The sequence below is a fragment of the Somniosus microcephalus genome, chromosome 19 (assembly GCF_052327205.1).
Source record: "Somniosus microcephalus isolate GS21.2 chromosome 19, FLI_Smic_1.0, whole genome shotgun sequence".
Classification (NCBI taxonomy): domain Eukaryota; kingdom Metazoa; phylum Chordata; class Chondrichthyes; order Squaliformes; family Somniosidae; genus Somniosus; species Somniosus microcephalus.
Genome location: NC_141005.1, coordinates 37,751,116 through 37,776,673, shown reverse-complemented (window position 1 = coordinate 37,776,673; position 25,558 = coordinate 37,751,116). Strand labels below are relative to the sequence as shown.

The following is a 25,558-nucleotide window of genomic DNA, read 5'->3' as shown; positions in this document are numbered from 1 at the left end:
GTTGGACAGAGTATCAATCAGGAAATAGCTGAGGCTTGTAATAAGGGAACATCTATAATTATGGGGGATTTTAACTATCATATTAATTGGACAAATCAAATTGGGCAGGGCTGCCTTGAGGATGAGTTCATTGAGTGTATTAGGGATGGGTTTCTTGAGCAGTATGTAACTGAACCTTTGGAATGAGTGACCATAACATGGTTGAATTCCATATTCAATTAGAGGGTGAGAAGGTTGGATCTCAAACAAGCGTGCTAAGCTTGAATAAAGGAGACTATGAAGGTATGAGAGCGGAATTGAGTAGAGTGGATTGGGAAAATAGATTAAAGGGTAAGACGATACATGATCAGTGGTGTACATTTAAAGGAGTTATTTTACAACTTCCAAAAAATATATATTCCACTGAGAAGAAAAGGGTGTAAAAGAAAAGACAGCCATCCGTGGCTAAGTAAAGAAATTAAGGATAGTATTCGACTAAAAACAAGGGCATATAAAGGTAGCCAAATCTAGTGGGAGGATAGAGGATTGGGAAAACTTTAAAAGACAGCAAAAAATAACAAAAAGATTGATTAAGGGAAGATAGATTATGAAAGTAAATTAGCAAAAAATATAAAAACAGATAGTAAGAGTTTCTATAGTTATATAAAAAGAAAAAGGGTGGCTAAAGTAAATGTTGGTCCCTTAGAGGATGAGACCGGGAAATTAATGGTGGGAAATATGGAGATGGCAAAAACACAATGAATATTTTATATCAGTCTTTACAGTAGAAGACACTAAGAATATCCCAACACTGGACAAACAGGGGGCTAAGGGGGGGGGGGGGGAGGGGAGGAGCTAAACACGATCAAAATCACTAAGGAAGTGGTACTCGGTAAAATAATGGGACTCATGGCGGATAAATCACCTGGACCTGATGGCTTTCATCCTAGGGTCTTGAGGGAAGTGGCGGTAGGGATTGTGGATGCATTGGTAATAATTTTCCAAAACTCCCTGGACTCGGCAAAGGTCCCGGCAGACTGGAAAACTGCTAATGTAACACCCTTATTTAAAAAGGGCAGTAGACAGAAGGCTGGAAACTATAGACCGGTTAGCCTAACATCTGTGGTAGGTAAAATTTTGGAGTCCATTATTAAGGAGACAGTAACAGGACATTTGGATAATCATAATTTAATAGGACAAAGTCAGCATGGTTTTATGAAGGGGAAGTCATGTTTGACAAATTTGCTGGAGTTCTTTGAGGAAGTAACATATAGGGTGGATAAAGGGGAACCAGTGGACGTAGTGTATTTAGACTTCCAAAAGGCATTTGACAAGGTGCCACACAAAAGATTATTGCTTAAGATAAAAAATCACGGGATTGGGGGTAATATTCTGGCATGGATAGAGGATTGGCTATCTAACAGAAGGCAGAGAGTTGGGATAAATGGTTCATTCTCAGACTGGCAATCAGTAGCTAGTGGTGTTCCGCAGGGGTCACTGCTGGGTCCCCAACTCTTTACAATCTATATTAACGATTTGGAGGAGGGGACCGAGTGTAACATATCAAAGTTTGCAGATGATACTAAGATGGGAGGGAAAGTAGTGAGTGAGGAGGATATAAAAAACCTGCAAGGGGACATAGACAGGCTAAGTAAGTGGGCAGAGATTTGGCAGATGGAATACAATATTGGAAAGTGTGAGGTTATGCACTTTGGCAGGAAAAATCGTAGAGCAAGTTATTATCTTAATGGCAAGAAACTGGAAAGTACTGAAGTACAAAGGGATCTGGGGGTCCTGGTGCACGAAACTCAAAAGGTTAGTATGCAGGTGCAGCAAGTGATTAAGAAGGCCAATGGAATGTTGGCTTTCATTGCTAGGGGGATAGAATATAAAAATAGGGAGGTATTGCTTCAGTTGTACAAGGTATTGGTGAGACCGCACCTGGAATACTGCGTAGTTTTGGTGTCCATACTTAAGAAAGGACATACTTGCTCTCAAGTCAGTACAAAGAAGGTTCACTCGGTTAATCCCGGGGATGAGCATATGAGGAGAGGTTGAGTAGATTGGGACTCTACTCATTGGAGTTCAGAAGAATGAGAGGCGATCTTATTGAAACATATAAGATTGTGAAGGGGTTGGATCGGGTGGATGCGGGGAGGATGTTCCCGATGATGGGTGAAACTAGAACTAGGGGGCATAGTCTTAGAATAAGGGGCTGCTCTTTCAAAACTGAGATGAGGAGGAACTACTTCACTCAGAGGGTGGTAGGTCCATGGAATATGCTGCCCCAAAAAGCTGTAGAAGCTACATCATTACATAAATTTAAAACAGAAATAGACAGTTTCCTAGAAGTAAAGGGAATTAAGGGTTACGGGGAGCAGGCAGGAATTTGGACATGAGTCTAGATTCGGATCAGTCATGGTCCTGTGGGTAGCGGAGCGGGCCCAGGGGCCGTGTAGCCTGATCCTGCTCCTATTTCGTGTGTCTAATGCTGTTAGATTCAGGAGATGGTTCTGTGATAGTAGATTGGCGGTTAGGATCAGATCAGCCATGATCTTATTGAATGGCGGAGCAGGCTCGAGGGGCCGTTTGGCCTACTCCTGCTCCTATTTCTTATGTTCTTATGTTCACATGCATTAATGTTGACCTTCATACCCTAAAGTCACTAGAGGTTGTTTATACAAGTGTTTTTTCAATAGTTTTTTGTCAAGGACCACAGTATCAAACAATATGTTGCTTGAAGGACACACTCAAAAATGCAATCACACACTGAACTACAGTGACAGCGTTTGAATCTGTGCTTGCAATTCCGCACACAGTAAGCAATCTCAAACTAGACAGTTGTTAGTGGGGAGGGAATTAGTTTGCTCTATCTTTTAGAGCGCAGGGTTTTGTTGCTGTCAAGGCAGCCCTCAAAACTCCCCAGCTTATCAGGGCACTGTTAAGTTAGCCGGTGACTAAGTAACCAGCGTTCCCGCTAAGGTGCATGGCCGCTTAATAATCTCAAAGTTCCCATGCAGGCCGCTCACCAGCTTTTACACTGTAATACCACGCATGCACAGAAATTTAAAGGGACCGCGCATTAAAAGGAACAGGCTGCGCAGGACAAAGCGTAGCTTACAGGGAACATTAGTAGGTGACTACAATTTATTGGCCTCCAACAGGTTTAACAAAGCTTCAACTGGTCACCAGCAAGCTTCATGGAACATTAGGACCAATGTCTTCCAGTTCAACCCCCTTGAATCAGACTTCCCCTTACTTATCTTTTTATGAATACTTACCCATCAAAGTACAGGTAGACTACCCTTTATCCGGACTTCCGAAAACCGAAACCCTCTAAAAACCGAAGGTTTTTTCGTTCAGCGTAAGTCGTGCGTACGACTTACGCTGAACAAAAAAACCTTCGGTTTTTAGAGGGCTCCGGTTGCGGAAGTTCGGATAAAGGGTAAGTCGTGTGCACGACCCCCCGCCGACCCCCCCCAACCGCCGACCCCGCCAGCCCCGACAACCGCTGACCCCCCCGCGGACCCCGCCAGCCCCCACGGACCCCGCCAGCCCCGACAACCGCCGACCCCGCCAGCCGCCGACCCCCCCCGCGGACCCGCCGGCCCTGACAACCGCCGACCCCCCCGCCGACCCCGCCAGCCCCGACAACCGCCGACCCCCCCGCGGACCCCGCCAGCCGCCGACCTCCCCGGCCCCGACAACCGCCGACCCCCCCGCGGACCCCGCCGGCCCCGACAACCGCCGACCCCCCCATGGACCCCGCCGGCCCCGACAACCGCCGACCCTGCCAGCCCCGACAACCGCCGACCCCCCCGCGGACCCCGCCAGCCCCGACAACCGCCGACCCCCCCCCCCGCATACCCCGCCCACCCCCCCCCCGCGTACCCCGCCGGCCCCGACCCCCGCCGACTGACTTACGCTGAGCGTCAGCGTAAGTCGTGCGCACGACCCCCCCGCGGACCCCCGCCGACCCACCTTCCGAAATCCGAAATTCTCCTTTATCCGAAACTCGGCTGGTCCCGAGGTTTTCGGATAAAGGATAGTCTACCTGTACTTGTTCTGGACTTATCCTTTAGATGAGCTTTATTTATTTATATACAAAATCATGGCTGTTAGAGGTTGGAGGTGGTGAGGGGGGCAGGAGGGCAGGGGGAGTAATTCAATAACTTTTGTCAGCAACAAGCTAGGTGCCATTGAACAGCCTTGAAGGAGTGAGTAAAAACACATCTTTAAAAAAAAACCTTGTTCTTTACACACTACCTGTGTTTGTGGGGTTGAGGGAGTGCCCCCACCAGCCGGTCTCACTTTTGTGGTCTTACTCAGGGCCTTCTTCTGCTGTAAAGCGATTTTATATTTAGATTCAGCATTACGATATTCCTTATCATGAAAGAGAGAATCTGCATGGTAGACAAGTAGCTGGTACTTCTGCACTGGGGAGAATAATTCTCTAAGGAGTAAAGAACAAATAAATCAGAATTAGTGCATCTGCAAAACTACTTGCAATCTTTATTTGATAGACTTTTTTTTTGCATGAAGGGAAGAAGGTTGGTCACCAAGATCACAACAACTTATATCACATAAATTTTCTAAGACAATCTTATTTTATCATAAACCCAATGTCAACTTTCCTTTCCATTTCCCTTTAGAATTTAGCCAAATTTAGAATTGTACACATTCCTTCCAAAAACTGCCCCAGTTTTCATCTCTTCATCCCCACTAGGACACACAGTTGGAGCAAGTCCAAGGAGCAGGTCCCCCCAGAAAAGGTAGAATTTTTACAAAATAGTGCATTGATTATTTTTAAATACTTGTTTCCCCAATCGATGGATTTTAAGCACTGCTGGGGCAACAGGTAGAGCAAGACAGCGAATGCCAATCAAGTTACAAAAGTAGAACAGTGTAGTGCTGTTTTGATGGGGGTTTTAACGATCTGTTCATTAACTGGTCTGATAATGGGCAGGTAAGTTCAGAGGAAGACAAGACTGAATTATTTGTTGATACTGTCAATTATTGTTTCCCTATTCAATATATTTTGGAGAGTACTAGAGAGAATATTTATTAGAGTATTAGATTTAGTACTTAGCAGTGATCCCAAGATGACATCCATCTGGGCAACAGTGCGCATTGTATTGTTAGATTTCAGTTAGATGACACAAATTAATGCTGCTGATAATTTAATGCTGAATCGAGTGCTAAATTTTCACTTATGCAGTTGCATTTTAGCAGTGCCTTTCACATCCACATGTCCCAAAGCACTTCACAGCCAATCAACTTTGGAAGTGTAGTCACTGCAGTTATGTAGGCAAACCCAGCAGCCAATCTGCACACAGCGCAAAGTCCCAGAAACAGCAATGAGAGAATGATCAGAATTTCTGCTTTAGTGATGTTGATTGGGGGATAAATATTGGCCAGGACACCAAGATATCCTCCTGCGGTTTCTTCAAAAAAGTGCTATGGGATCTTATGCTCACCTGAATAGGCAGCCATGATTTAACATCTCATCCAACAGACAGCACTTCTGACAATGTTGCACTCCCTCAGTACTGCATGAAGTTTCAGCATAAACTGATGTGCTCAAGTCCTAGAGAAGGGTTTGAACCCAAAATCTTCAAGATTCATTGAAGTTACATTGGGGTATGCTGTGAAGGCAGGAATTACTGCCCTACAGGAGACAAATTTATTTTATTTTGTATATGCTGTTAGACAAGCAGGTTTCATTGTATAGTGAAGTCTAAATGGCTGGAGGTTGGTAGGGAAGGTAATCTAAAAAAAGAAATTATTTCACGATGTATAAAAAAGGTAAAATTGCCTAGAGAGGACAGTTATTAAAAGCTGGAGAATAAATAAAGTTGAAGTTGCATTTATTGCTAGTTGCCCTAAGTGCATTGTCAATCAACCAGTTTTATCTGGCAGCTTTCATGGTAATTATTCTGGTGCAAGTCCACAAATTACCAGATTTACTGACTTCAATTTCCCAACTTGCCATGGTGAGATTTGAATTCATGACCTTATATTGAGAGTCTAGTACAATACCATTCTACCCCACATTATGTATTAGGAAAGCTAAAATGTATTAGAAAAAAGATAGTGGACAATTATTTGCGAGGCTTTGCTGTACACAAATTGCCTGCTGCATTTGCCCATAAAAAAAGTGCACTTCAAAAGTAATCCATTGATCGGAAAGCATTTTGAGACATCCTATGTGATAAGGTTATATTAAATGCAAGTACTTGCTTCCTTTCTGTTAGAAGTCAGAAAACAATTAAAGGCAGCATTGGTGCTTTGAGGGGTTTATCAGGACAGGTTAGATATGAAGATAAAAATATGCTGAGTGTTAAATAAATTAGACAGCTTGTATCAGTTTTCACTTCTCAATAAATACCACAGTCCCAGTAGTAGAAGATGGGTGTGCAGCTAAAAAAAACTGCTTCAACAGAAAGAAGTGCAGAAATGGTCTCAGCCAAGATTAATGAACTTAAAGCAGTTAGTGCTGCTAGACCCAATTCTGTTTACCCCCTACAGCAAGCAAAGGTTTGTTTATTTTCGCCACTGGCTCGTGTATTCAATTGGTCATTGAGGTCCAGGTTGGTTCAATGGGTTGGAGGGAGGCTCAGGTGGTCCCATTACTTATGGGGATGAAATCTGACCTTGGAAACTATAGGTCTGTGATTGTGGTGTTAGTTGCAGGGAAACTGTTGTAAAGCATTATATGGAATGCTATTTATGATCATTTGGGAAGTTTGGCCGTTATTAGGGATTTCTCACCATGGCATCAGAACACACAGGTCCTACTTCACTAACCTGATTGTGTTTGTTCAGGTGGTGACCAGAATGGTGGATGATGGCAGTCCTGTGGATACTGTATATCTTGATTTCCAAAAAGTGTTCCGATAAAGTACCACACAGACAGCTACTGGAAAGAATTAGATCATATGGGATGATAGGACACATACTATGCTAGATAGGTAACTGATTGAAATCTTGTAAGCAGAGGGCTATTAAGTAATAGAACTGAATGGCTCGTGATCAAGAGTGGAATTATACAAAGCACTGTGCTGGGACCATTGCTATTTATCATTTTCATTGAAGGCTTAGAGGAGGTCATTAATGGAACTATTCCTAAATTTGCTGATATGATAATGTTAGTAATTTAGACCAAATCAAAAAGTTGCAGGCTGATTTGGACAAGCTACAGTATTGGACTCTTGTGTAGCAATGTCCTTTAATATGGACAAATGCAGTGTCATGCATTTGGGGTTGGGAAACTCAAGGCGTGTTTAAACCATGCAAGGGTATCTGCTAAAGGTAACAGATCAAGAAAGGGACCTGGAGGTAATAGCTGAACACTCATTAAAGGTGTACAAACAAAATGTTTGATGTGGCTATAGGGAAACAAATTGGGGGAAAAATTCGGTTGGTTTGCGCCTCCGGTTAGCGCCTTAAGAGGGCGCAAAGCAACTAGCGCCCGGGTGCGGCGATGTTTGCACTGCTCGCGAAATTGACCAGACATTTTGCGGCGGCGCTAAACACTACCGCCACGATCTGCACCCGCAGATCCTGACGTCAGTCAAGCGTGTAACGCCCCGGACCGGATATTGAGTGGCGCCCCTGCCTTACCGCCTGCCGCTAGCAACGACAGGTTGAGGGGAGCATTTTGCAGTCGGGAAGGGACTGGGGGAGCGCTATTTAAAGGCAACCGCTTCCTGCCTTATTTTGTCGGCAACATTTTTGCACCACGCATTCTGTGTAAGAGAGAGAGAGAGAGACTCTTCTGGAGATATTCAACGCTGTGTTGAGGAGTTTTGGGTACTGAGCAGCACTTTGCAGGTTCATTTTGATTTGATCTTCCTTGCATTGAATTAAGAGACTATGGGGGCTGCACTCGGCTCTTTCCCTGGACACCTCCATTGCTTTTTCCAGCAGATTTGATGTACGGGTCTCTCCAGGCCGAGATTCAAGGTTGCAAGGAGCAGGGTTTGGATGGGGAGCAAGATCGACCCTCCCCTTTAAGAACTGGCCAGCGCCAGTGTGTCTGTGTTCCATTGCTGACTACCTCTGAGGTAGCGCCTCGCTCCTCGGCGTTAGCACCTTGAGAGGTGTGTAGCGCCTGATTTAGCGCTCCAATCACCTCCAGGGGCGATAGAAGCCAAGTTTGCAGTCGGAGGCGATAATTAGCACCAGGCGCAAAACTTTGCTCCCGGCTGATAATTGTGCCCCAAACGGGGCGACACCGACTTTCTCCCCCATAGCATTTTAAGTTGTATTGCTAGAACCATCGAGTATAAATTAAGGAGTACTATATTTAGGGTATACAAGGCTTTAGTAAACCCATTCTTGGAGTAGTATCCAATTCTGATTCCCACATATGGTGAAAGTTAGAGGATCTGGAGAACGTGTACAGGAGTGCAACCAAAATTATATCTTGCTCTAGGGTTCTTAATTTATGAAGACAAGTTCCAAGAGATAGGGTTGTTTGCTTTGGGGAAACACAAACTTAGAATGGTTTATGATTGAGGTTTTTAAAATGAAAGGAATGGATTCAGTCAGACTGAATGAGTTATTTGAGATAGATAGGCATAGGAGCAAGAGGCATGCATTTAAAATCTATAGGCAGAATGTAGGTTAAGTGTCCCCCCCCCCACCGAAAATTGAGAGGGGTATATATTCACTAGAATGCTTTAAAAAGGAACTTGACAACTTCTCAGGAGAAAAGGACATGTACAGTTTTAGCCTTAAGTTGTCAGCTGCAATTATGGGTTGCCAGGGTCTTCTGGAGCTTAATTTGATTGCCTTGGAATCAGAGAGGAATTTCCCAAACTTCTTCCTGATTTTTCCACAGGATTTTTGCAACTCCTAGGGGAATGCATGATTAGGGGATGAGCCAATGATGTATGTGGTTGCATCTTTGTCTGGATGGCGTAGGTTTGATGGACTGGATGGTCTTTTCTCAATCCTCTTTTTGTAAGTAGGAAAAATAAGTGACGTTTGAGTTAACCCATATTCAGCATACTAGCCTGACCATCACTTCTCTACCTGAACAATGACTTTCCTCCCCCTCTCTCGAATCATCCCCCTCCCCAGTTCACAAAGGTATGCTCCCTCCCTGATCTTCTCACTGCTGGTCTTAACTGCAGCTCCCACTTGATGCTGCTGCTTCATTCCAGGAGCTGATTCTGCTGTGGACAGGAATTTCTGATCTATTGCAAGACCAGGAATTCCCACTTACTCCCCACAAGACAGAGTCCACTGCTGAAGAAATCCAACATCAGGTAAAAGCTGCAGGAAGCAGCAAAAACAGCATCAGAAGCAAAGCAACAATGATCCCCACTCACATCCCTTGGGGCACCAAATCAACTGTGGCAGCACAAATTGTGCCACAGCAGCTGATTTCCCATCTCAGAATTTGTCTGGGAATGCCAATTTCCTATTGTGATAATCATAGTCAAGTAGTCAGGATAATCTTCTGAACCGAATGAACAAATTTGGAGAGCAATAGTAATTGCAATACTATCAATGTGAATTTTTCTGGTAGAACTTCCATTTTATATAACACCTTATCACATCTCAGAACTTCCTAAGGCGCTTTGTGTACAATGGCAGAGTTGCACTTGTCTCTTCTCTTTACAGATACTTATTGATTGTTTGTTTCAGAATTCTAGTATTTGTAGTTTTTTTTTCCCCCACATACAATGAAATGCATTAAAGTGCAACAACTATTATCAGGCAAATACAGTAGCCAGTTTGCAGAAATCAAGATCCCACCAACAAGGAGTTAAATGTTTAGCATTCTGGTGCTGCTGGTTGAGGAAGGCATGTTATGGCCAGGACACCAGAACTCCTGTTCTTTGAACAAGATCATAGGATTTTTAACATCCACCTAAATCACTGAAGTGGCAGATGAGACCCTAGGTTTAACATTTTATCTGAAGGATAATCCCTCCAATAAGGCACCACTCCATTAGTATTAAAGTGTCAACAAACTTGTATTATGAAAGTGCCTTTAACGTAGAAAACATTTAGAGGTGCTTTACATGGGGCAGGGAGAGAAAATAAAAGCAGACATCAAGTCATGGAGAGAGAATTAAAAAAGGTGACTGAAAGCTGGGCCAAAAAAAATGGCTTTGCAGAAGGGGTTTAAAAGGTAGCAAGAAGTGAACAGGCACACATATTTAGAGTGGGAATTCAAGAGTGGGGTCAAGGCAGCTGAAAGCTCTGCCACCAATGGTGAAGTAAAGCAAGGGTAAGATGCACAAAAGGCCAGTCAGAGGAAGTAGTAGAGATAGGCAGATAAGGCCGGGGAGGGATTTGAAGATGGCAAGTTTAAATTCAGTGTGTTGGGGGCAAGGAGCCAATCAATACAGCCTAGATTACATGCTCAAGTCTTGGAAGCCATTTCAGCCATCATGCCTGAGCCACTGCGAGCTCCACATCAAAGCTATCTAGTTCAATTTTCTGGTCTTTCCTCATAACCGTCAATATTTATAGCACCACAAACATGAATCCATTCTAATTCACAGGTGACAATACTATAACCATGATCTTGTAACACTTGAATACAATCAAAGACTTATACTGTTCTGTGACATCCCCAATTCACAGCTCAGTGATACCGGCAGTTCTTGTAAACCTGAACCGCTTTCATCTTCCCACGAGGAAACTAGTTAAACTACAACTATAACACACGTATATTTAACCCTGAATACCAACCTTTAATGGAGTTAGTGTGGGAGGAAAGAAGGGGGGGGGGGGTCACATTTAAAAAAAAACAGGTTGCACTTTAAAACCAGGCCGTGTTAGTACTGATGGGAAACTCGGATACACAGAAACCGGGACCCAAACAAGCTGCCCGAGAGGCGAGAAAACTCGCCAGCAGCCACTTACGGGTTGTTGTCGCTCATGGTCAGTAACAAGCTGCTGAGTAGCCTCACGTTGGAGTACAGGCCAGCGGCCACCATATCCCGGACGTGGTCGATAACGTTCATCTTCTGCTGCCAGAGAAGTTGCCGGTGTGAAGCGGACACCAAACTAGCACATCAAAAATGGCGCTGCGGGCCTCCCCCAGCCGGAGCTGCCCGATTACTGCCTGAAGAATAATAATAACAACCACCCGTCCTCGTTTATTTACTGAAAATATATAACTTAAAACTGAAAGGGATTGCTTGTAACTTAGTTAAAAGAGAAAATAAATCTTATCGCGGTAATTACTATATAATGTACTAAATTTTAGTAAAATATAATTAATATATAATGTACTAAATTTTATAATATATAATTCAATATAACATTTTAGTAATATAATTATGAACTATATAATGTACTAAATTTTAGTAAAATACAATATAATTAACTATATAAATGTACAAAATTTTAGTAAAATTAACTATATAATATACTAAATTTCAGTAAGCTATATTTTTATGAACTATATAATGTACTACATTTTAGTAAAATACAATATAATTAACTATATAAATGTACAAAATTTTAGTAAAATTAACTATAATATACTAAATTTCAGTAAGCTATATGAACTATATAATGTACAAAATTTTAGTAATATATAATTAATATAATGAACTATATAATAGAAATTTTAGTAAAATATAATAAATATAATTAACTATATAATGTACTAAATTTTAATATAATATTATGAACTATATACTGTACTAAACTTTGGTAAAATAATAAACTATATAATACAACATTTTAGTAAGCTATATGAACTATCTAATGTACTAAATTTTAGTAATATATAATTAAATAACTAACTATATAATGTACTAAATTTTAGTAAAATATAATTATTATAATGAACTATCTAATGTACTAAATTTTAGTAAAATATTTAATATATAAACTAATAATGTACTACATTTTAGTAATATATAATGAACTATATAATGTACTAATTTTAGTAAAATATAATTAATATAATGTACTAAATGTTAATATATAATATAATGAACTATATAATGTACTAAATTTTAGTGATATATAATAATGAACTATATAATGTACTAAATTTTAGTAATATAAGGTAACTATATAATGTACTAAAGTTTTAGTAATATACTTAATAATTAAAATGTACAGCTGCGTTTGTTTGTAGCTTACGAGATTGGAAATGGCTGTTGTAAAGCGGCGCACCGCGGACAGCCCTGCTGTTGCTAGGCGGAAGGCGCATGTGCGGCTTAGATGCCGGAGTCGGGGCCGGGCACGGAGCAGGCGAGCAGGCCGCAGCTGCAGCCTCAGCCTGAAGGTGGGGGTAGCGAGGGCCTGCAGGACTTGGAGCGGATGCTTATGACCATCTATCTCACCCATTTGCTTTACATTTATTACTTGTTTTTCATCTTTTACTTGTGTTGAATTTCGATCCCGGTCATGACAGACCAGTCGGCTCTGCTCCTCAGGAAACAGCTGGCAGGTACGCGCCGCCCTTTGGGGGATCTCACCAAACTTTGCTGCGGATGTGAGCGCCGAGAGGATTGTTGCTGCTAAGGCTCGACCCACGTTCAGCCCCCATTCCTTCTGTCTGTCTAGTTTTGTTTCGGCCATCGGTGACTGTTAATGTTTATTATTTTTTTCATTTTTAGACCTTGTTTATCTTATGTTTGACTTTTTTAAGTCATTGTTTCGTAACTTTTTTTTCCGCTGAGATTTTTCTCCCCTCCCTTCCCCCCCCCCCCCCAGTTCTGCATTATCATTGTGACAGACTGACTGTGTCTGCCTTTTAAAGTATGTACAATACGGGGACCACAACAATATTGGCAGTTTTTAAACGGTGTCAAAGTTACTCTATATAAAGCACCGATGTTGTCAGTCTGAAGTGATTGTAAAAGAGAAAAATGATTGTATGTATGGCGCTTCATACTCGCGAACTGTCAGATATGATGACTGGATTTTTTTTTGTGGTGGTATTTTTAGCCAGAGAGCAGATTTTTATTTGTTTCTACTGGTGCACTGTACAGCCGAATAGCTGAATTTATTAAATTTCCTTTTGGTGTTCTTTTCACACCCTATTGTCAGAAGTACTGGCGTAAAATATACTCGTCCTCTTGCAGTGAGAGTTGATGGTAAGCATTTGGTCGGCATTAAAATGCTGCAATATACGTCAAGGCATATTTTCTTTCGATTCCTACTACTGTATTGCCATGAACTGCAGTGGGGAATATGCTGGAATGGTAAGTAGGAGAGGAAAAGTCATAGTGTTTATTTAACATTTTAATATAAGAACGAATTATGTACTATGCTTGGTTCATCAAGCAGAGCAAATGGTTTGTAATCCTTATCAGATTATTTTACATTTGTCTAATAACTAAAGCAAGGTTGAGGTTGCAATCCGATTAAATAATTGAATTATAGTTCTTAAAGTTGATCCAAGGAGAGAAATAATTTTATCCTAGATGATATTTGATACTTTTCTTTCTCATGTAGCCAAGTAAGATTGTTATTAACCTGTATTCTAGCTAAACCGGTAATTTCCTTTGTGTAGGATGGGTTTAGTCTGTTCTCAGCCAGATGTTAGGAAGAGCAGCATAGACATTATTTTCTTTTCCTCTCTGGCAAGGAGAAAAAGTTATGGTAGAACAAATGTAGTCAAATAGTTTATATGGCTGTAAAATAGCATATGTTGTTAAAAACAGCAATAAACTGGTCTCTTTGATGTACAAATAATAATTGTACCTGCTGTGAATTTGTAAAAATATTCTGTGATTCGTCACTTTTTTTCTATTCGGGGAGGAGAATATTCTTGAAGGGGAGTGCTATCAATTTAAAGCACTCCCTTTTCTCCTAATCAAACAATTGTTTATAATTTCTCATACCCAAAAGGAGACATTTTTGAAATATGAACAAACTCTGTTGGAGGCTTGCAATGTTGTGCCTCCTAACCAAAAACTTGCAGTCTATCTTTAGCCAGATCTCATTATGCCAAATGAGGATGAGCATCCTTCCCACTCTAACCCAATAAAAAGTTTGATACAGCCAATAGCCACTACTAAACTTTCTAAAATAACAACAGAAAATGCTGGAAAAACTCAACAGGCCAGACAACATCCGTGGAGAGAGAAATAGAGTCAACGTTTCAGGTCGAAACCCTTTGTCAAGACTAAACTTTCTAATTGGATTGGAACACCAAGATCAGCATCCAGAAATAGAAACGAGGTTGACTTCCTGTCAACATAGTAAGAGTTGAGGAAAGACCCGCTTCATATTTATTTTCATTTGGGCTCAATGACCCAATTTACTGGACTATTGTTGTAGCAACTCCTATGTCGTTTATACAAGATCATGGTTTCTGGATTAATGTGTAACTGTCTATCACACTATTTAATTTTTGTGGGTTTTTTTTTCAAGAACTAAATAAGAATCCAGTGGATGGATTTTCTGCTGGACTAATAGATGATGATGACATATACAGATGGGAAGTTGTCATCATTGGCCCGCCAGATACTCTTTTGTAAGTACATAATGTTAGATCCATGTATCTTGATGTTGTGTGTCCTTCAATAACTAGGCAAGAGACTGCAGGGAACAATCAACAGGTGTTTACTGGATGAGGGTTACTCTAAAACTAACTATACAGATCCCTACTCAGGGTTTATATACAGGTGTGGTCACTGCCGGTACTACAGTATACAGGAGCTGTAAAAAGTAGTTATCCCCTTAAAGGTACATACACTACAATTCCTCCCCTTTTAGATTAACAGTACTATAACATTCATTTAACAATTAACACTTTTAACATGCAACATTAACTGAAAATAGTCCATTTATAAATTCAGTCTTGGGGCGGCTTCCTGATCCTTTCTGGATAGCGCCTTTCCTGAGTGTCTTGCTCTTGGTGCGGAGGCGATTCTGGCCCCCTGTCGTCGGTTGGTTCATCAGCTTCTGATGCTACTGTTTCTGGAGTAGATGCTACCTGTATTTCGGGTTCATCACCAGGTACGCGAGACATGAGGTTGACTCGTTCCTGTGACTCTAGGATCTGGTCAACATGGCGTCTCACAATGTTCTCCCCAACATCCACTGTGTACATTAGTGGCCCCTGCCGTGTGCATATCGTTCCTGGTTGCCATTTATCTATTCGGTAGTCGCGGGCCAAGACTGGTTGCCCTACATTGAAGCTCCTTGTCGGCTTCTCATTGATGTGCTGGAATTGCTTATTCTCAACATCTCTTCGTACATTTGGTCTGAGCAAATCCAGACGAGATCTCAACCTTCGGTTAAAGAACATCATGGCCGGGGTCTGGTTGGTGACTGCATGTGTCGTATTTCTGTAGGCTAACAGGAAATTGTCCACCTTATGCTGCAGTGGAATGTCGTCATCGCACATGGCCCTTACTGCTTTTTTAAAGGTTTGTGCGAACCTCTCAGCCAATCCATTTGTGGCTGGATGATACGGGGCTGATGTGTAATGCCTTACCCCATTCCTTTTCATGAATCTTCGAAACTCTTCGGACACAAACTGTGGTCCGTTATCAGAGCAAATCTGCTCTGGCAAGCCGTTCCAAACTGGCAGTGTTTCGATAGCTTGCGCAGTTCCGTTAAATATTCAGCATTACTTTCATCTTTATGCTGGTTCCTTTTGTGAAACTTAAATCTGCTATCAGCAGCGGTGTGCGGTTTAAGTGGTCCTGTAGGATTGACACTATGTTTTCAAAATCCTTTTCTACTGGCTTCTCTGGGGTTACTAGGTTTCGCAGTAAGCCATATGTTTTTGCACCCATTGAATTCAACAATACCAGCGCTTTCCTGTCATCTGGCACTTCATTCGCCTTGCAGTACACTTCTATGCGTTCGACATATGTCGCCCAATCTTCGACTTCATTGTCGAACGCTGTGACACTGCCACTCTTCGGCATCCCTGGGTGTGGTTAGACTGGCTCAAAATGGCGTCTCCCGCACTCTCCCTTCTTCTCCACTGCGGCTCAAAATGGCGTCTCCCGCACTTTCCTTTCTTCCCGCGCTCTCCCTTCTCCGCTGTGGCTCAAAATGGCGTCTCCCGTGCTCTCCCTTCTTCTCTGCTGCGGCTCAAAATGGCGTCTCCCGCGCTTTCCTTCCCGCGCTCTCCCTTCTTCTCCGCTGTGGCTCAAAATGGCGTCTCCCGCGCTCTCCCTTCTTCTCCGCTGCGGCTCAAATGGCGTCTCCCGCGCTTTCCTTTCTTCCCCGCTGACGCTGCTCGGCCCTTGAACACCGGCTGCGCTCTGCGCGTTTTCCTGCGTGCCTCTCTCGTTGACGCTGCTCGGCCCTTGAACACCGGCTACGCTCTGCTGTCTCTCGTTGATGCCGCTCGGTCCTGAACACCGGCTGCACCCCGTGCGCTTTACCCTCGCTCTTCTCCCGTCAACGCCGCTCGGTCTTGAACACCGGCTGCGCCCTGTGCGCTCTACCCTCTCTTCTCCCGTCGACGCTGCTCGGCCTTTTTCTGTGCCGTCGGTTGGCTCTAGCCGCTGCTGTCCGGGAAGGGTCTGCGCCGTACCTGTTGCCAGCCCGTTTCGCTGGACCACCAACTGGAGAACCAAGCCCAGCTCTCAACAGCCTCCCCTGCAATGCTCAAGTCTCCGCTGGATGGTCGAAGCCCGTACTTCTGGACTCGGCCTTCTTCTTTCACTGTTCTCCAGGAGCGAATCCCTGGGAGGTGATGCAGAGTTGCAGGTAGGTTTGAATCTTCTCGTCGCCAATGTTAGATCCGTGTATCTTGATGTTGTGTGTCCTTCAATAACTAGGCAAGAGACTGCAGGGAACAATCAACAGGTGTTTACTGGATGAGGGTTACTCTAAAACTAACTATACAGATCCCTACTCAGGGTTTATATACAGGTGTGGTCACTGCCGGTACTACTGTATACAGGAGCTGTAAAAAGTAGTTCTCCCCTTAAAGGTACATACACTACACATAACACACAAAGTTATCAGTGCTAATAGAAACTGCCTGTTAACCACCTATGTTTTATTTTCAGAATAGTGACAGGAGAACAGGTGCGAATAATGTGTGAAATGCAAAAGTTGTCTTCTAAATATAACAACGTATTTCTTACATTTCTTGCTAAAATTTTGGAAGTAACCCCTGGTTACAAACATTGCTCTGATAAGGGAGTATCAGGAGCTTGGTACTAAATTAAAAAGCAGGACTTTGAGGGTGGTAATCTATGGATTACTACCCGAGTCATGTGCTAATTGGCACAGATCAGGAAAGTAAATGCGTGGCTGAGAAAGCAGTGTGGGAAGGACGGGTTCCATTTCATGGGATACTGACATCAGTTCTGGGACAGGAAGGAGTTGCACCGCTTGGATGGGCTGCACCTGAAACGGGCTGCGACCAAGATTTAGTGGAAAGGGTAACTAGGACTGTAGAAAGGACTTTAACCAATAAATGGAGGGCAAGGGACGGGAGGGTCCCAGTGAAAATAATAGTAACCCAACGATAAGGAAGAGGGAATAAAAGTAAAGGTCAGTGTACTAAAAGTGATAAAGATAACAAATACTCTGGGGATGGGGGGGGGGGGGGAAGCTATAGAAAATAATAAGAAAATACCGGTTAAATATAAACCAAGAGTGATGAGAATAAGAACATATTAAATTGACAGCATTGCAATGTACAGAGCAACAGTTACAAAAAGTGTGATAAGTAAAGTGTGAGAAATACACTATCGAGGCCTATTGGCAAGGTGAGGACAGTAACCCAAATAAGAGTTCCGTACACAAATGCAGATAGCGTAAGAAATGAAACAAATGAGTTAGAAGCACAAAGTCAGCTTAAAAGATGTAATGTTGTACCCATTACAGAGACCTGGCTATAACCTAGGCATGACTGGGAGCTAAATATTCCTGGCTATTGGATCTTTAGAATTTGGGAAAGGAGGAGCAGTAACCATCTTGATAAAAGACACAATTACAGCAGTCGAAAGAAAGGATCAAAGTATGGGTAATCATGCAGTGGAAACATTATGGGTAGAACTAAGGAACAGCAAAGGATGCAAGACTCTGGTAGAAATTGTCTACAGACCTGACAGTAGTGGGAGGATGTATAAATATGGAGATCAGGGCAGCATGTAGGAGAAACATTGTGGTTATAATAGATTTTAATTTTTCCATAAATTGGGAGAAGCAGCTCAAGTAATAAAAGGAACAAATTTCTAGAATGTATTTGGGACAGTTTTTGGGAACATTGCCTTTTAGAACTGGCTAGGGAACAGCCCTTACTAGATTCATTGATAAGTAACAAACCAAAATTAGTTGACAATCTGACGGTAAGGGAACATCTTGCGAATAGTGACCATAATATGATTGTATTATTAGGTTTGAGAGGGAGAATCATAAACCAAGGTTGAAAATTGAAGTACGGCAAGGTTTGAAGGGATGAGAAATAAATTGACTGCAGTAAACTGGACTGAATTGTTAATGGGTAAACCTACAGACAAACAGTGGGAAGTATTCAAAGTATTTGTTACAATAGAAAAGTAGTATATACCCCTAAAAGACAAAAGCTCCACTTGTACAGTTAACCAACCATGGTCAACAAATGAGGTAAGACAGTATCAAGCTAAAAGGAAATGCTCACACAAATGTAAGGAAAAATGGAAATACAGCGTACTGGGAGAGCTATAAAAAGCAACAAAGGGACACAATAAAGTAATGAGTTGTAAAAATGGAATGTGAAAAACTTGCAATGGATCTTAAAGCTAACAGTAAAAGTTTTTATAAATATATTAAGAGAAAGAGAGTGGTAAAGAGGGATGTGGGCCCATTAAAGAGAGAAGCAGGTGAGATTATAATGGACAATAAGGAAATGGCACACTTGTTAAATGGATAAGAAGAGGTCAGAGTGCCAGCGGTACAAGGGAATCTAAAAATAAGTCGAGAGGAACTTACTGGATTTAATATAAGTTTAAAAAATGGTAATGCAGAAAAGAATGGGACTTAAGATAGGCAAATCAAATAGGTTTCAAAGTCCCTTTTTTAAGGGTATAGTTTAGTACATTCAGATATTAGATGCCACCTTGGCTCAAACTCGGTAGGTACAGGAACAGATTTTGGCACACATAATATCTTTAAATGTGTTGATAGATTTCCTATGTCGCACTATTCTCGACCCTACAAAATACCTGTGTACCTATAAATAATTGATAACCAGGCGTGAATTACAAGGCTCTAATACTTAATCAAGGGGTTCAAGTGATTGTATAAACCATGAGAGCAAAGCTTTGGTATTTTGTTAAAATAATCTAAACACAAAAGTTTAGGTTGCAGCCTTTAGCTCAGTTCTTGGGTATCTGTTATGAAATATATAGCCGTGTGGAATTTCTTGGTTAAAAGGTTGTGCGAAGGTTTTTGTTGTTGTTGTTGAAGACGACCGTTTTTCTTGCTGTTTTCAGGGACATTCTGTATTTAGTGCCTTATCAATGGATTTTAAAGGTCACCGTAGCGCCTTGTGATATCCTTACTGCAAGATCACTGGAAAATAAACTTGCACTAGGTTACAAGGATATTGTTCACATAAAAGCCACATTTTCCGACTCCCTGTCTGGTGAGGCAGGTTATTATGATCTGGCACAAAACCTTGATAATGGAAAGTTCTTAGTATCTGAAAAGCTGATTAGGAAAATGTTATATTCTCCTGGGCACTTGGTCAACCATGTTAGAGTTAAGTTTTTACAACTTTAGTCACAATAACTTGCATATTACTGGTCAGAAGGGTGAAACAATTGTCATTCACCACAATTCATTTCTTAATTTCTTTTCCCTAGTGAGGGTGGATTCTTCAAAGCTCATCTGACTTTTCCTAATGATTACCCTTTGCGGCCTCCAAAGATGAATTTCATTACAGAAATCTGGCATCCAAATGGTAAGATGTGTATATATGGTATTAATTTATAGATTATCAGCTTTAAAATCTTTTGTTGGAAGTGGGGGGAGGAGAGGGATGAAACCTTTGTCTCAATTTTATCCTGTAACCATTTGAATCTTCTGCGAAGTGGTGGCATAGTGTAAGCTGCAGTCTTTTGTAGCCTCAATCATTGCTACAGATTTCCCCAAAGTAGGTACCTACAGGAAACTCTCGATTTACCGGCACCTAAATAACCGGAAATCTCTGTTAACCGGCAAAATTCAGGAGTAGGTTCAGGTAAGTTTTACTTCATATTAGTGGCCGTTCCTGGATCTGTAGCTGTGTAACGGGGTTCCTGTACCTGTTGCTAAGCAACAGGGACGCCTGGATCTTATGGCCGGGGTTCCTGCACCTGTTGCTAAGCAACAGGGAAGCCTGGATTTGTTGCTGTGTACAGAGCTCTCATACCTTTTACTATATCTCTCTGTAATCCGGACTTTTTGATAAACCGGCACCACGCCGGTCCCGTCGGTGCCGGATAAAAAAGAGTTTCCTGTATATGAGATAACATTTACCAGATGGGTTAGGTCCACCTACAAGCTTTCCTTCCAACTCCACCTACTCCCCTGGGCCACAAAGTGGCAAAACTCTCCAGCAAAGGGTATCTGATTTCAATTGTCAGTTACGGCTTTGGATGTGAAGTGTAGGCCTTGCTATTTATTTTAGGGGAGGTTTTATGTATATGACATATTTTGTTTAACTGTCAAAAAAATCTGCAGTGCAGATATAAACTCTGATTTTTGAATGATACCTGTGAACTGATACATTGTAGGAAAATTTCTGAAGATGTATTTTACAATAACCAGTAGCTTCACTTAAGCTTACATACACTACTAGAAGTCGTCTTCTTCTTAGGCAGTCCCTCGGAACCGAGGATGACTTGCTTCCACATTAAAAATGAGTTCTCAGGTGACTGATGAGTCCAATGCGGGACCTACAGTCTCTGTCACAGGTGGGGCAGACGGTGGTTGAAGGGGCGGGTGAGTGGGGTGCTTGGGTTGACGTGCGCTGCTTGCGCTTGCTTCCGCTTGCTCCCGGCGAAGAGACTCGAGGTGTTCGGCGCCTTCTCGGATGCTTCTTCTCCACTTTGTGCGGTCTTGGGCCAGGGATTCCCAGGTGTCAGTGGGGATGTTGCACTTTTTCAAGGAGGCTTTGAGGGTGTCCTTGAAGCGTTTCCTCAGCCCACCTGGGGCTCTCTTGCCGTGCCGGAGCTCCGAGTAGAGCACTTGTTTTGGGAGTCTCGTATCGGGCATGTGGACAATGTGACCCGTCCATCGGAGCTGATCGCGCGTGGTCAAAGCTTCGATGCTGGGGATGTTGGCCTGAGTGAGAACACTGACGTTGGTGCGCCTATCCTGCCAATGAATTTGCAGGATCTTGCGGAGGCAGCGTTGGTGGTACCTCTCCAGTGCTTTGAGGTGCCTGCTGTACATGGTCCATGTCTCTGAGGCATACATGAGGGCGGGTATCACAGCTGCTCTGTAGACCATAAGCTTAGTGCTGGGTTTGAGGTCCTGGTCTTCAAACACGCTCTTCCTCAGGCGACCGAAGGCTGCACTGGCACACTGAAGGCGGTGTTGGACTTCGTCATTGACGTCTGCCCTTGTTGACGTAGGCTCCCGAGGTATGGAAAGTGGTCCACGTTGTCCAAGGCCTTGTCGTGGATTTTGATAATCGGGGGGCAGTACTGTGTGGCGGGGGCAGGTTGGTAGAGGACCTTTGTCTTACGGATGTTTAGTGTAAGGCCCATGCTCTTGTACGCTTCGGTGAAGGTGTTGTCGATGGTTTGGAGTTCGACCTCCGACTGAGAGCAGACGCAAGCGTCGTCTGCATACTGTAATTCGACGACAGAGGATGGGACGACCTTGGATCTGGACTGGAGGCGACAGAGGTTGAACAGTTTCCCGTTTGTTCTGTAAATTAGCTCTACTCCAGCGGGGAGCTTACTGAGGGTGAGATGGAGCATTGCAACAAGGAAGATCAAGAAGAGTGTTGGTGCGATGATGCAGCCTTGCTTGACCCCAGTTCGTACGTGAATTGGGTCTGTGGTGGAACCGTTGGTCAGGATCACGGCTTGAATGTCGTCGTGAAGCAGGCAGAGGATGGTGACAAACTTTTGAGGGCAGCCGAATTTGTGGAGGACACTCCATAATCCCTCACGGTTGACAGTGTCGAAGGCCTTTGTGAGATCAAAGAAGACCATGTACAGCGGTTGGTGCTGTTCCTTGCATTTCTTAGCATAAGTAGCATAATGCACAGGGCATATGCAGTCTCTCCTAGATGACAAGCCATTGTTGATGGTTTTATTAGAGCTGCAGTACTTCATACTAAGTTTGTGTCAGTATGTAAATATAACTTGATTAACTGTTAATTTGAGTAGATTTACCTTTGACAATTTTGTTGACATTCCTACTGCCCATTTCATTAATAAACTATTTGGGAAAATGATCGAAACCATTGCTTTTTTGTTACAGTTGCCAAGAATGGTGATGTGTGCATTTCAATTCTGCATGAGCCGGGTGAGGATAAATTTGGCTATGAGAAACCTGAGGAGCGTTGGCTGCCCATTCACACTGTAGAGACCATCCTTATCAGTGTCATCTCTATGCTAGCTGATCCCAACAGTGACTCTCCTGCTAATGTTGATGCTGCAGTAAGTATTTTACTAGAATTAGTGCAAGGGTTTATTTTTCACTGGGTAAAGTGATCAGTACTTTTAATAAAGAAATGTTCCTGAATTGGAAAATAAACCATTTGTGAACCTATCTCTGGTATCTGGTGTTTCTAAAGCCCGGTTCCATTCATAAATTGTCTAATTTTTTAATCCTCCATCAACCATCCCATATCGAGAGAGTGCAGAAAAGATTTACAAGAATGATTCCAGGGATGAGGGGCTTTAGTTACATGGATAGACTGGAGAAGCTGGGCTTGTTCTCCTTAGAGCAGAGAAGGTTGAGAGGAGATTTGATAGAGGTATTCAAAATCATGAGTGGTCTAGACAGAGTAGATAGAGAGAAACTGTTTCCATTGACGGAAGAGTTGAGAACCAGAGGACACAGATTCAATGTGATTGGCAAAAGAACCAAAGGCGACATGAGGAAAATCTTTTGAGTGGTTAGGATCTGGAATGCACTGCCTGAAAGGGTGGTGGAGGCAGACTTAATCGTGGCTTTCAAAAGGGAATTGGATAAGTACCTGAGGGGGGGGGGGGAGAATTTGCAGGGCTATGGGGAAAGGGCGGGGGAGTGGGACTAACTGATGCTCTTGCAGAGAACCAACATAGGCTCAATGGGCCAACTGGCCTCCTTTTGTGCTATAACCATTCTATGATTCTATGTGAAATGATTGCAGTCATACCAGTGGTCCTGCACTTATTTTCAGCTTATCATGATACCAAAAATGGTGTGCAGTGACAAGGTGCTGGATGCTGAGTCCATGCTCCCTAACTAAGTGCTAATGCCATTCTCCTAGGCCTTTGGCCCTCCCATATTGTTGTAATTAGCATTCAGAAGTGACGACAAAAGTTGATCTCATTGAACCATATAAGATTCTGAGGGGGATTGACAGGGTTGATTCTGAGGTTGTTTCCCCTGGCTGGAGAGTCTAGAACTAGGGGGCATTGTCTCGGGATAAGGGGTCGGCCATTTAAGACTGAAATAAGGAGGAATTTCTTCACTCAGAGGGTTGTGAATCTTTGGAATTCTCTACCCCAAAGGGCTGTGGATGCTCAGTCATTGAGTATATTCAAGGCTGAGATAGATATATTTTTGGACTCTAGGGGAATCAAGGAGTATGGAGATTGGGCAAGAAAGTGGAGTTGAGGTCGAAGATCAGCCATGATCTTATTGAATGGTGGAGCAGGCTTGAGGGGCATTATGGTCTACTCCTGCTCCTAATTCTTATGTTCTTAACTTAGTGAGAGCCACATTCATCCTATTACACATAACATCCTTTAGAGGATTAAATCATAGAATTTTACAGCACAGAAAGGCCATTCAGTGCATTGTGTCTGTGTCAGCTCTCCAAGAGCTATCCACAGTCCCATTTCCCATCCTTTCCCCATGTCCATTTACATTTTTCTTTTTCAAATATGTATCCACTTCCTTTTTAAAAACTATAATGGATTCTGTTTCCATATTGTTTCTGGTCTATGTCCTAACAACTCTTTGACTAAAAAAATCTTCTACCCTTTCTCTTAAATCTTAAATTTATGGCTTCTAGCTACTGACCAGTGGAAATAATTTTTCCTTATTTACTTTATCAAAATTTCTTCTTCAGAAAAGTTTTTTTAAAAATGTAACTTTAGACCTTTGGAAATGCCATTGACAAGATATCATTTCTGTTAGCTTTCCTTGCATTCATTCCTTTAATGTGTTAAATGGGTATTTTCTGTTTTGGAATGCTGCAAAAAGATGCATTACAAGTATAAAATAACAGATGGCAACCAGGGAGCTAAAGGTATTTATATAAGCATAGGAGTATATTACAGGTTTGAAGATTTGAAACAAAGAGTCTTGACATGAAACGTATCTATTCTACCATTTCCATTTATCCGCTGGTAGCTGGATATAATCAGTTATACGAATTTTACATCATTTGAGCAGTTGTTTTGTTGCTTAGTGTAATCATGTTACACAGTCGTGTAGACAACAGAGCGCAGCAGGTGTAGGATTACTATAAGTACAGTTGGAAGGATCACGTTGTAACAGATACTGCGATTAAAGTAGCTTACATTTTAAGGAAATGCATTGTTGGGCAAAGTATGGGGAATATTTTTGTAAAAAGAAAACAAAAAACTGCAAATGCTGGAAATTAAACAAAAATGGAAAAAGCTGGTAATACATAGCAGATCATTCAGCATTTGCAAACAGAAAAGACAAGTTAATGTTTTGGGTGTAAACCTTTGACAGAACTGAAAACTGAAAGATATGTAAGCATTTTAGTAAAGTTGGGGGAGATAAAACAGTTACTCCAATCACAGAGAGGAAGTTAATGGATTGTCTGACTTGCAGACCACTTTAAAAAAACTGTTAAATGATATAAAAGATCATCTCAGTGAGGCAATGGAAAAGCATTAAAAGAACACCCAAGTAATTAAAATGGTGAAAAAACCAGGGAGAGAAAAATGCTGGAAATACACAGTAGGTCCGCTAGCCCTGCTGAAAAGAGAACTATCAAGCAAAATCTGGGTGCAGACCCTCTGCCAAAACTCTTCTGACGAAAGGTCTGCACCTAAAATGTCAGCCTGCTTTCCCTCCCTCCCTCCAGACAGTGATAGAGCCCCTCTTCAATACCAGTACTTCCAGCTGTAAAGAAAATGAGGGATATAGCTAAGGTCACTGGTCCCGCTCACTCTACCCACCACTGCCCCCTTAGACATTGCTAGCAGATCCACAATCACTGCCCCCTTCAAATTCCCCTCCAGAATATTTGTTCACTTCGTGAACAAAGCCCATGCCAATCACAATCTTATTGTAAATAATTGCATTGACATCCTGACTTTGATTGAAACTTGGCTCAATGTCTTGTCCTTTACTGTAGCCTCCCCACCTGCCTATACTTGCCACCAGCTGCCCTACCTAAACTCTGTGGTGGCCTTATCACCATGTCACTCCTTAATCTATCCTACTCCTCTGGTACCTTCTCCTTTGAGCATCTCACCTTGTTTCAACCCAACTCGGC

The 25,558-nt window shown here is 42.4% G+C and overlaps 2 protein-coding genes across 4 annotated transcripts in view; one reads left to right on the top strand and one right to left on the bottom strand.

Annotated features, from left to right (window-relative positions):
• Positions 1-12,192, bottom strand: part of anapc7 (anaphase promoting complex subunit 7) — a 51,892-nt gene extending 39,700 nt beyond the window's left edge. For both annotated transcript variants that reach the window (XM_085961590.1, XM_085961589.1), the window contains exons 1-3: positions 12,103-12,192; positions 10,867-11,068; positions 4,246-4,432 (exon numbers count right to left, since the gene is read on the bottom strand). In XM_085961590.1, the coding sequence (XP_085817716.1) occupies positions 4,246-4,432; positions 10,867-10,967 (288 nt within the window). In that variant the 5' untranslated portion in view covers positions 10,968-11,068; positions 12,103-12,192. The remainder of the gene's footprint in view (positions 1-4,245; positions 4,433-10,866; positions 11,069-12,102) is intronic.
• The window catches only part of ube2g1b (ubiquitin-conjugating enzyme E2G 1b (UBC7 homolog, yeast)), a 31,259-nt gene continuing 17,869 nt past the window's right edge, over positions 12,169-25,558 (top strand). Inside the window, exons 1-4 of one of the 2 annotated variants that reach the window (XM_085961593.1) lie at positions 12,169-12,247; positions 14,344-14,446; positions 19,737-19,834; positions 22,351-22,529. In XM_085961593.1, the coding sequence (XP_085817719.1) occupies positions 12,184-12,247; positions 14,344-14,446; positions 19,737-19,834; positions 22,351-22,529 (444 nt within the window). In that variant the 5' untranslated portion in view covers positions 12,169-12,183. Of the gene's footprint in view, positions 12,413-14,343; positions 14,447-19,736; positions 19,835-22,350; positions 22,530-25,558 lie in introns of both variants that reach the window. The other variant, XM_085961594.1, reaches the window with a different exon arrangement.